The sequence below is a fragment of the Oncorhynchus kisutch genome, linkage group LG8 (genome assembly GCF_002021735.2).
Source record: "Oncorhynchus kisutch isolate 150728-3 linkage group LG8, Okis_V2, whole genome shotgun sequence".
Taxonomy (NCBI): domain Eukaryota; kingdom Metazoa; phylum Chordata; class Actinopteri; order Salmoniformes; family Salmonidae; genus Oncorhynchus; species Oncorhynchus kisutch.
In genome coordinates this window covers 48407985-48419905 of record NC_034181.2, presented here as the reverse complement: position 1 = coordinate 48419905, position 11921 = coordinate 48407985, and the positions used below count along the sequence as shown (strand labels likewise).

Genomic DNA, 11921 nt, shown 5'->3' with positions numbered 1-11921 from the left:
TTATATTTCACTGTATCACAATTCCAGTGGGTCAGAAGTTAACAAACACTAAGTTGACTGTGCCTTTAAACAGCTTTAGAAGCTTCTGATAGGCTAATTGACATCATTTGAGTCAATTGGAGGTGTACCTGTGGATGTATTTCAAGCCCTACCTTCAAACTCAGTGCCTCTTTGCTTGACATCATTGGAAAATCAAAAGAAATCAGCCAAGACCTCAGAAAAAAAATGTAGACCTCCACAATTCTGGTTAATCCTTGGGAGCAATTCCCAAACGCCTGAAGGTACCACGTTCATCTGTACAAACTACTACTCCTTCTCTGTTCCGCGGGTGATGTGGAGGTAAACCCAGGCCCTGCATGTCCCCAGGCACCCTCATTTGTTGACTTCTGTGATCCAAAAAGCCTTGGTTTCATGCATGTCAACATCAGAAGCCTCCTCCCTAAGTTTGTTTTACTCACTGCTTTAGCACACTCTGCTAACCCTGATGTCCTTGCCGTGTCTGAATCCTGGCTCAGGAAGGCCACCAAAAATTCAGAGATTTCCATACCCAACTATAACCTCTTCCGTCAAGATAGAACTGCCAAAGGGGGAGGAGTTGCAGTCTACTGCAGAGATAGCTTGCAAAGTAATGTCATACTTTCCAGGTCCATACCCAAACAGTTCGAACTACTAATTTTGAAAATTACTCTCCAGAAATAAGTCTCTCACTGTTGCCGCCTGCTACCGACCACCCTCAGCTCCCAGCTGTGCCCTGGACACCATTTGTGAATTGATCCATCTAGCTTCAGAGTTTGTTCTGTTAGGTGACCTAAACTGGGATATGCTTAACACCCCGGCAGTCCTACAATCTAAGCTAGATGCCCTCAATCTCACTCAAATCATCAAGGAACCCACCAGGTACAACCCTAACTCTGTAAACAAGGGCACCCTCATAGACGTCATCCTGACCAACTGGCCCTCCAAATACACCTCCGCTGTCTTCAACCAGGATCTCAGCGATCACTGCCTCATTGCCTGTATCCGCCACGGAGCCGCAGTCAAACGACCACCCCTCATCACTGTCAAACGCTCCCTAAAACACTTCTGTGAGCAGGCCTTTCTAATCGACCTGGCCCGGGTATCCTGGAAGGACATTGACCTCATCCCGTCAGTTGAGGATGCCTGGTCATTCTTTAAAAGTAACTTCCTCACCATTTTAGATAAGCATGCTCCGTTCAAAAAATGCAGAACCAAGAACAGATACAGCCTTTTGCACACCAATATCTCTACCTGTACATGACCATCTGATCATTTATCACTCCAGTGTTAATCTGCAAAATTGTAATTATTCGCCTACCTCCTCATGCCTTTTGCACACATTGTATATAGACTGCCCCTTTTTTTCTACTGTGTTATTGACTTGTTAATGGTTTACTCCATGTGTAACTCTGTTGTCTGTTCACAGTGCTATGCTTTATCTTGGCCAGGTCGCAGTTGCAAATGAGAACTTGTTCTCAACTAGCCTACCTGGTTAAATAAAGGTGAAATAAAAAATAAAAAATAAAAAAACAATAGTACGCAAGTATAAACACCATGGGACCACACAGCCGTCATACCGCTCAGGAAGGAGATGCGTTCTGTCTCCTAGAGATGAACGTTCTTTGGTGTGAAAAGTGCAAATCAATCCCAGAACAACAGCAAAGGACCTTGTGAAGATGCTTGAGGAAACCGGTTCAAAAGTATTTATATCCACAGTAAAACGAGTCCTATATCGACATAACATGAAAAGCCACTCAGCAAGGAAGAAACCACTGCTCCAAAACAGTCATTAAAAAAGCCAGACTATGGTTTGCAACTGCACATTGGGGGACAAAGATTGTACTTTTTGGAGAAATGTCTTCTGGTCTGTTGAAACAAAAATAGAATTCTTTGGCCATAATGAACATCGTTATGTTTGGAGGAAAAAGGGGGAGGCTTCCAAGCCGAAAAACACCATTCCAACTGTGAAGCACGGGGGTGGCAGCATCATGTTGTGGGGGTGCTTTGCTGCATGAGGGACTGGTGCACTTCACAAAATAGATGGCTTCATGAGGGGAAAAAAAGTATGTGGATATATTGAATCAACATCTCAAGACATCAGTCAGGAAGTTAAAGCTTGGTCCCAAATGGGTCTTCCAAATGGACAATGACCCCAAGCATACTTCCAGAGTTGTGGCAAAATGGCTTAAGGACAACAATGTCAAGATATTGGAGTGGCCATCACAAAGCCCTGACCTCAATCCTATAGAAAATGTGTGGGCAGAACTGAAAAAGCATGTGCGAGCAAGGAGGCCTACAAACCTGACTCCGTTACACCAGCTCTGTCTGGAGGACTTGGCCAAAATTCACCCAATTTATTATGGGAAGCTTGTGGAAGGCTACCTGAAACATTTGACCCAAGTTAAACCATTTAAAGGCAATGCTACCAAATACTAATTGAGTGTATGTAAACTTTTGACACACTGGGAATGTGATGAAAGAAATACAAGCTGAAATAAATAATTCTGTCTACTATTATTCTGACATTTCACATTCTTAAAATAAAGTGGTGATCCTAACTGACCTAAGACAGGGAATTTTTACTAGGATTAAATGTCAGGAATTATGAGAAACTGAGTTTAAATGTATTTGGCTAAGGTGTATATAAACTTCCAACTTCAAGTGTATATCTGTTGGTCACAGATACTGTACCTTAAAAAAAAGGCAGGGGCCTGGATCAGAAAACCAGACCTTGACACCAGGTGCGTGCAATGAATTATCAAGTAGAACAGAACACCTGCAGGCTCTGGACATCATAGGGATTAATGAAAGGCATGACCTATTCCTATTATTGAACCAATCAAGATGCTTTTTGAAAGATGGCTTTTTGTCAATCCAGATATTTATAAGCGGGGACTCGGCTCAATGAGGGCTCCATCCAAATAACACACTCTTACACACTCAAAAATGTAAACCATTGTCTAAGAGAGACTTTCCACCCCTTCTCTCCCTCTCCTCACCTGAAGGTGCCTCTCTCCACATCCTGGCCGCTGAGGCGAACATGGATGCCCTCTTTGAGCAGTGAGCCAAATGCCATATACTCCCCCAGGGCCCAGTCCACTGTGCGGTTTTTGATCATCTCCCCTTGGGCCTTCAAGATACGGCTCAGACCTGCGGAGTAGCAGAAAACCAGACGTTCATCACCAGGTAACGAGGCAGTCTTTTTGGAATCTGTCCTCACCTAAAACCGCTCTAATCTTATGGTGTGTACATGTTACTGTATGCACAGAAAACAAAGGTGCCGTCAAATGTGTTCAAAGCCAGTTATTGAAAAACCATGTGTTCACTCTTTTGGTCCTCCCTACCTCAAGAAATACATATATTATTATGTAATATTTATGCTACGGTCACGAGGGTTTCCCACCACCATGGATGGTGAAGTCGTCGACTGGCACTGAAGAGGCCACCTGTCCGATGTGGATCAGCTCCTCCTCAATCAGGCCGGTTGTCGGGCAGGTCAAGCTCTTGGGCTTGCCATCGAGGTTGAAAAAACCTGCACACAAACAGGCACACTATTCACAACCTACAACACACACACTCTACGGGGTCCGACAATGTGTTATTAGTTTAAGCAGACTGTGTTTTTCTGTTGTTGTGACTTAAAATTAGATCTGATCTTCATCTATGACCAATTTATGCAGAAATCAAGATCATTCCAAAGGTTTCACCAACTTTTTCTTGCAACTGTACCTGCTCTGTCACAGTATACCATTGGAGACTACACACAGAAAAGTCATGCCATTTGTACATTTGGCATTATTATTTTACTTAGTTAGTTACAGTTCATATAAGGAAATATGAACAGATATGCATCTGTTGGTCACAGATGGCTTAAAAAAAAGTAGGGGTGTGGATCAGAAAAGCAGTCAGTGTCTGGTGTGACCAACATTTGCCTCATGCAGCGCGACAGATCTCCGTCGCATGGAGTTGATCAGGCTGTTGATTGTGGTCTGTGAAATGTTGTCCCACTCCTCTTCAATGACTGTGCGAAGTTGCTGTTGGCGGGAACTGGAACACGCTGTCGTACACATCGATCCAGAGCATCCAAACATGCTCAATGGGTGACATGTCTGAGTATGCAGGCCAGGAATTGTGTACAGAATTGTGTACAGATCCTTGCGACATGGGGCTGTACACTATCATGCGAAAACATGAGGTGATGGCGGCGGATAACCGACACGACAATGGGCCTCATGATCTCATCACGGTATCTCTGTGCACTCAAATTGCCGTCCATAAAATGCAATTGTGTTCGTTGTCGGTAGCTTATGCCTGCCCATACCATCACCATGGGGCACTCGTTGACACGCTGTATTTGAATTTATTATGGATGCCAAAGCAGCAGCAACTCTTCCTTGGGTCCAGCAAAATTAAGGCAGTTCATACAATTATAAAACATTACATTCACAGATTTCACAACACACTGTGTGCCCTCAGGCCCCTACTCCACCACTTATCTACAGTACTAAATCCATATGTACGTATAGCGTGCATATGTTGTCGTGTGTGTGTGTGTGTGTGTGTGTGCATGCATGGGTCTGTGCCAATTTTTGTGTTGCTTCACTGCTGTTCCATAAGGTGTTTCTGTTTTTAAAAATCTGATTCTACTGATTGCATCAGTTATGTGGAATAGAGTTCCATGTAGTCATGGCTCTATGTAGTACTGTGTGCCTCCCATAGTCTGTTCTGGACTTGGGGACTGTGAAGAGACCTCGTGGCGTGTCTTGTGGGGTATGCATGGGTGTCCAAGCTGTGTGCCAGTAGCTTAGACAGACAGCTAGGTGCATGTCAATACCTCTCATAAATAAAAGTGATGAAGTCAGTCTCTCCTCCACTTTCAGCCAGGAGAGATTGACATGCGTATTATTAATATTAGCTATGTGTACAGACACATAAATCCGTGATATAGCGAATATATAGCGAATATATAACGAAAATAAATTAAATGAAATAAAGAGGCACTCAGTAACTCTTAATCATATAGCTTGTGGCGTTCAGTGCATTTTAGTTCTTTGTTTTTAGCCAGTCGTGCTGCCCTGTTCTGAGGCAATTTACATTTTCATAAAGACCTTTTTTTGTGGCACCTGACCACACTACTGAACAGTACAGTAGTCAAGGTGCAACAAAACTAGGGCCTGTAGGACTTATAGCAGGGGATGTAAAGCCATGACACATACAAAGCCATGACACATACTAGCAGCAGACAATGATCCATTATGTTAAAACCTGCACTGAAGTCTAACAAGACAGCCCCACAATAATTTTATCATCAATTTCCCTCAGCCAATTATCAGTCATTTGTGTAAGTGATTGTTGTTGGGCTGCTAGACTTAATTGCTATACCTTTTGCCTCATCGCTCTCAACCATACAATTTTTAAATTCCTCATCAATCCAAGGGGATTTAACAGTTTTTAGTCATTTTCTTAATGGGTGCGCGCTCTTATTAGTAACTGGAATAAGTAGTTTCATAAATGCGTGTTGGGGAATAATCCGAATTAGTTGGTAACATAGGTAAGATGTTTTATATTCATTATATGCTTGTGAGTTATTTCTCATCAGAATGTTTATTTTTGTATAATACTGTTTGCCATTTGCAGTCATCTGTTCTCTGTCAGGACTAAGTTACTTGGGCCGCAGAGAGGGGAGAGGTCAAGCGTGCATCTCTTGGCTCCACAATGTCTGTGTGCCAGTCACTGTGTCTATGTGATCTTGTCAAGGAGGGGGTATTTGATATATGCCTGTTGATAGGTTTTGTTTTATGGTTCTGAGAGCGAGAAAAGGACATAGTTTAGGAGACAAGGCTGAACGATAATTTATGGCCAATGCTGTCTGGCTATGTGTGTCTTTGCTATAAAGGATCTCAGTTTCAATGTGTAAGGACTCTCAGAGAATTCATTTATAGACACGGAATTGATCTGAGAGTCACAGGGTTGTGATGGAGCTCATATAATTAAAGATGGACTTTATGATAACTCTGACTTGTGTGTGGTTTGTTCTCATGATTTGGTAAATACAGGAAATGTCTGGTTGCTCCTCATTACATACTACAGACCAGCAAAAATTATTTATATCAACATATTAATCACTACAAAACGTATTGTATGACCTCTTACACTACATTAGGCCCAGCCTTTGGACCTTTGGTTCCTAGACATGGCTACTATATTGTAATCACTATGGATTTGGATACTGCTTTAATGCACATATCTGCAGCATTAGCAAAGATGTGATCAATACATGTTGATGATTTAATTCCTGTGCTGTTTGTAACTACCCTGGAAGGTTGACTGACAACGTGATACAAATTGCTGGCACTGGTTAGTTTTTTCCTGAGTGGGCAGCTTGAGGATAGCCAGTCATCATTTAAAAATCACCCAGAAAATATACTTCTGTTGATATCACATATTTTATCAAGCATTTCACACATATTAACCAGATACTACTGACTGCTGGCACTTGGTGGTCTATAGCAGCTTCCCACAAGAACGGACTTTAGGTGAGGCAGATGAACCTGTAAATTGGGTTCTGGATATAGACAGCAACACCGCCTCAGTTGGCATTTGTCTTTTCAGTAGATACCACTGTATCAAAGGTATTATCTAAGTGAGTTTCAGAGAGTCAGAATATGAATGTCATCTGTTACAAGTAATTTATTTACTTCATGGACCTTGTTTCTTAGGCTACATATGTTAATATGGGCTATTTTTTAGCACTTTTCTGGGTTGCTTGATTGTTTTCAATGCTTTACTGGGAAGCTTAGAGGTAGACTTACTCATGTTATTTACATTTGAGCTGATAGTGCAAGGTGAACTGCATGTAGTGAACTGCATAAAGTGGTCTTCCTACTTTTGCACACCGCCTCAGTGCTAACAGTGCAACTCTGGTTTATAGCCTCATGATTACTGCTTTACAATAGCTGTAGGATAAACAGATGAATTCGGTGCAATTGGGGCAACATAAATTAAACTACTTACATTGTGTTTGCCAATGCCCCTAAGATCATGTATATTTGATGCAGCATTATGACGACTCATTGTCACAATAGTAAGGATTAATTGAGCTGATCTTGATCATTTACCAGTCATTGTTTCAACGCAGCATTGAAATGAGCCCAGGAGCCGAGATGATATGGATGGACTCCGTCATTCCTGTAGAGTATCTTCTATTTCCAGATGGTGTCAAAGTTACCAATTAAAGTGACTCCAGCAGAGCTACAGTAGTATTTAAGCCAGATGTGTAATGCCAGCAGTCTAGAATCTTTCACACCCACAGCCCAACGATGGTACTGGACCTGAAATTATTGGCCGTTTTTTGGAGTCTTAATGCTAAAATCAATTCTTTAAAATCCATTTTCGAAATGTCCCGAGCCAGCCCTCTGGATGTCGTTTGACCCTACATTCGTCGTAAAGCCTTTTTGAAATCGGACACTGTGGCTGGATTTACAACAAGTGTAAAATGGTGTAAAATACTTGTATTTAAATGATGGGATTTCTGTTGGTTTTGAATTTGGCGCCCTGCAGTTTCACTGGCTGTTGGCGAGGTGGGACGCTAGCGAAGCTTGCGGTCGGAGGCCGAACAGTTTACATACCAGGCAGTGATGCAAACCGTCAGGATTCTCTGTTGGTGATGTGGATGCCGAAGAAGTTGAAGCTCTCAACCTGCTTCACTACTGTCGATGAGAATGGGGGCGTGCTTGGTCCCGCTTTTCCTGTAGTCCAATCACCCCCTTTGTCTTGATCACATTGCGGGATAGGTTGTTGGTCAGGTCTCTGACCTCCTCCCGAAAGGCAGTCTCGTTGTTGTATGTGATCAGGCCTAACACTGTTGTGTCATCGGCAAAGTTGATGGTGTTGGAGTCGTGCCTGGCCGTGCAGTCATGAGTGAACAGGGAGTACAGGAAGGGACTGAACATGCACCCCTGAGGGGCCCACATGTTGAGGATAAGCATAGCGGATGTGTTGTTACCTACACTCACCACCTGGGGGCGGCCCATCAAGAAGTCCAGGATACAGTTGCAGAGGGAGGTGTTTAACCCCATGGTCCTTAGCTTAGTGATGAGCTTTGAGGGCACTACGGTGTTGAACGCTGAGCTGAGCTGTAGTCAATGAATAGCATTCTCACATAGGTGTTCCTTTTGCCCAGGAGTGAAAGGGCAGTGTGGAGTGCAACAGATATTGCATCATCTGTGGATCTGCTGGGAAGGTATGCAAATTGAAGTGGGTCTAGGGTTTCTGGGATAATAGTGTTGATGTGAGCCATGACCAGCCTTTCAAAGCACTTCATGGCTACAAACATGAGTGCCAGGGGTTGGTAGTCATTTAGGCAGGTTACCTTTGTGTTCTTGGGCACAGGGACAATGATGGTCTGCTTGAAACAGTTTGGTATTACAGACTCAGTGGGACTGGTTGAAAATGTCAGAAGACACTTGCCAGTTGGTCAGCGCATGCTCGGAGTACACATCCTGGTAATCCGCCAGACCCAGCAACCTTGTGAAAGTTCACCTGTTTAAAGGGTCTTACTCACATTGGCTGCGGAGAGCATGATCACACAGTCGTCCAGAACAGCTGATGCATATTTCAGTGTTACTTGCCTCGAAGCAAGCATAGAAGTTATGTAGCTCATCTGGTAGGCTCGCGTCTCTGGGCAGCTCTCCACTGTGCTTCCCTTTGTAGTCTAATAGTTTTCAAGCACTGGCACATCCGAGGAGCATCGGAGCCGATGTAGTACGATTCGATCTTAGTCCTGTATTGAAACTTTGCCTGTTTGATGGTTCGTCGGATGGCATAGCGGGATTTCTTATAAGCTTCTGGGTTAGAGTCCCGCTCATTGAAAGTGGCAGCTCTACACTTAAGCTCAGTGCGGATGTTGCCGGTAATCCATGGCTTCTGGTTGGGGTATGTACGTACGGTCACTGTGGGGATGACGTCATCGATACACTTATTGATGAAGCCAGTGACTGTTGTGGTGTGCTAATAAGCCATCAGAAGAATCCTGGAACATATTCCAGTCTGTGCTAGCAAAACAGTCATGTACCTCAGCATCTGCTTCATCTGACCACTTTTTTTTATTAACCGAGTCACTTCCTGCTTTAATTATTGCTTGTAAGCAGGAATCAGGAGGATAAATGGAGGGCGAGCTTTGTACTCTGTGTGTGGAGTAAAGATGGTCTAGAGTTTGTTTCCCTCTGGTTGCACATTTAACATGCTGGTAGATATTGCCCTGCATTAAAGTCCCCGGCACACTAGGAGCGCCGCCTTGATGAGCGTTTTCCTATGGCGGCATACAGCTTATTGAGTACCGTCTTAGTACCAGCATCGGTCTGTGGTGGTATGTAGACAGCTACGAAAAATACTGATAAACTCTAGGTAGATAGAGTATCTCATGATAAGCTGTAGTCCATACTACCTCAAGCGAGCAAAACCTCGAGACTTCCTTAGATATTGTGCACCAGCTGTTGTTTACAAATATACATAGACCACCTTACCAGAGACTGCTGTTCTATCCTGCCGATACAGTGTATAACCCGCCAGCTGTGTTAATGCCGTTGTTCAGCCACTACTCAGTTTTTAATGTTCCGTTGGTAAGATACCCGTGCATTTAGTTCAACCAATTTATTATCCAGTACATTGTTCCATAAAGTCCATCATTTATGTCCAAATAGCCACTTGTTGTTAGCGTGTTCAGCCCAGTAATCCATCTTCATGAGGTGCAGGCACGTCATCCAGACAAAAACTCGAAAAGTTCCGTTACAATCCTTTAGAAACATGTCAAACGATGTATGGAATCAATCTTTAGGATGTTTTTAACATAAAACATCAATAGTGTGCCAACCGGAGAATTCCTTTGTCTTCAGAAAAGCACTGGAACGAGAGGTACCTCTGTTGGGAGCGTGCATCATGAGACCAAGGCACTCTGCCAGACCAATGACTCAAAGGTCTCAAAAAGCCCCTCCTTTATAGTAGAATCCTCATTCAAGTTTCTAAAGACGGTTGACATCTAGTGGAAGCCGTAGGAAGTGCAACTTTATCCATATCTCGATGTGTAGGCCAAGCTTTGAAAAACTACAAACCTCAGATTTCCCACTTCCTGGTTGGATTCTTCTCAGGTTTTCACCTGCCAAATGAGTTCTGTTATACTCACAGACATCATTAAAACAGTTTTAGAAACTTCAGAGTATTTTCGATCCAATACTAATAATAATATGCATATATTAGCATCTGGGACAGAGTAAGAGGCAGTTCACCCTGGGCACACTATTCATCCAAAAGTGAAAATGCTGCCCCCTATCCCAAAAAGGTTAAGAGCCAATAAAAACGGCAGCCATCCTCTACTGGCGCCATTACTAGATGGACTCACTATGTGCAATAATAGCGTTAAAAATACTTTTTTGAATGACTACCTCATCTCTGTACCCCACACATACAATTATCTGTAAGGTCTCGCTGTCGAGCACTGAATTTCAAACACAGATTCAACCACAAAGACCAAGGAGGTTTTCCAATGCCTTGCAAAGGGCACCTATTGGTATATCCATAGAAATAAATAAAAAATAACACATTGAATATCCCTTTGAGCATGGTCAAGTTAATTACATTTTGGATGGTATGTCAATACACCCAGTCAACACAAAAGATACAGGTGTCTTTTCCAACGTCAGTTGCCGGAGAGAAAGAAAACCACTCAGGGATTTCATCACGAGGCCAATGTTGACTTTAACTGTTTTAATAAAGTTTAATGGCTGTGATAAGACAAAACTGAGGATGGATCAACAATGGATCAAGGCACAATTTGAGGCAAGTCCAACAACACATCACGGAGTACCACTCTTTATATTTACAAGCATGGTGATGGCTGAACCATGCATCATCATGGTTCAGTCTGCTTAACAGACACTGGGAGACAAATTCACCTTTCAGCAGGACAATAACCTAAAACACAAGACCAAATAAACACTAGAGTTGCTTACCAAGACGAAATTGAATGTTCCCAAGTGGCCTAGTTAGTTTTCACTTAAATCGGCTTGAAAATGGTCGCAGTGTCGCAATGATCAACAACCAACTTCACAGAGCTTGAAGAATACAAAAATATATAATGTGGAAATAATGTACAAAGCTCTTAGACTTACCCAGAAAGACTCACAGCTGTAATCGCTGCCAGGTGATTTCAACATGTATTGACTCAGAGGTGTGAATATTTATGTAAATTTAAAAAACAATTGTTTTGATCGGTCATGGAAATAAGTTCTGAAAGACGGAGAACAAGCTATGTAGTAAAAATACTGGAGTTTGGGTGCAGGTACTGCCTACTAGCGCAAAAATAGTGATATTCTCAAAAAAATAATGCAACGATTTCTTCCCACATCACTAGTTGTTTATCAAGTGCATTCTACTTTATGTAAATTAGATCTTTTTGCATTTAATTTTCAATACATTTCTAAAAACATGTTTTCACTTTGTCATTATTGGGTATTGTGTGTAGACGGGTAGAAAAATATATCTATTTAATCCATTTTGAATTCAGGCTATAACAAAATGTGGAATAAGTCAAGGGGTATGAATACTTTCTGAAGGCACTGGATAGATTTAAATAAGCCTATTGACTACTCCACTAAGCTGGAGCAACAACAGGAAAGCACTATAGGAGAACTATTGCAGGAGCAGGACTGAGAAACACACTGCACTAAAATGTGAAAAGTACACTGACATATAGAGGAGCTTATTGTTTTAAGAATGGAAACACCTTAACAAGTAAATCTAAGCAAAGAGATGTATTCAATCCACCATTACTAAGCATGAAGATGTGCATTTAACATAAAAACAAGGTTTATTTGAGCTATGGTCAGCGGCAGTTGCCATAGTAACGA

The 11921-nt window shown here is 42.4% G+C and overlaps 1 protein-coding gene across 1 annotated transcript; it reads right to left on the bottom strand.

The window, feature by feature from the left end:
- Positions 1 to 2674: 2674 nt before the first annotated feature.
- On the bottom strand, positions 2675 to 3807 carry LOC116374749 (2-oxoglutarate dehydrogenase, mitochondrial-like). The gene is made up of 3 exons (XM_031829441.1): positions 3748 to 3807; positions 3422 to 3569; positions 2675 to 3168 (listed from the first exon to the last, which is right to left on the bottom strand). Exons 1-3 carry the CDS (start codon positions 3805 to 3807, stop codon positions 3014 to 3016), a joined length of 363 nt encoding a protein of 120 aa, XP_031685301.1. The 3' UTR covers positions 2675 to 3013.
- Positions 3808 to 11921: the final 8114 nt, after the last annotated feature.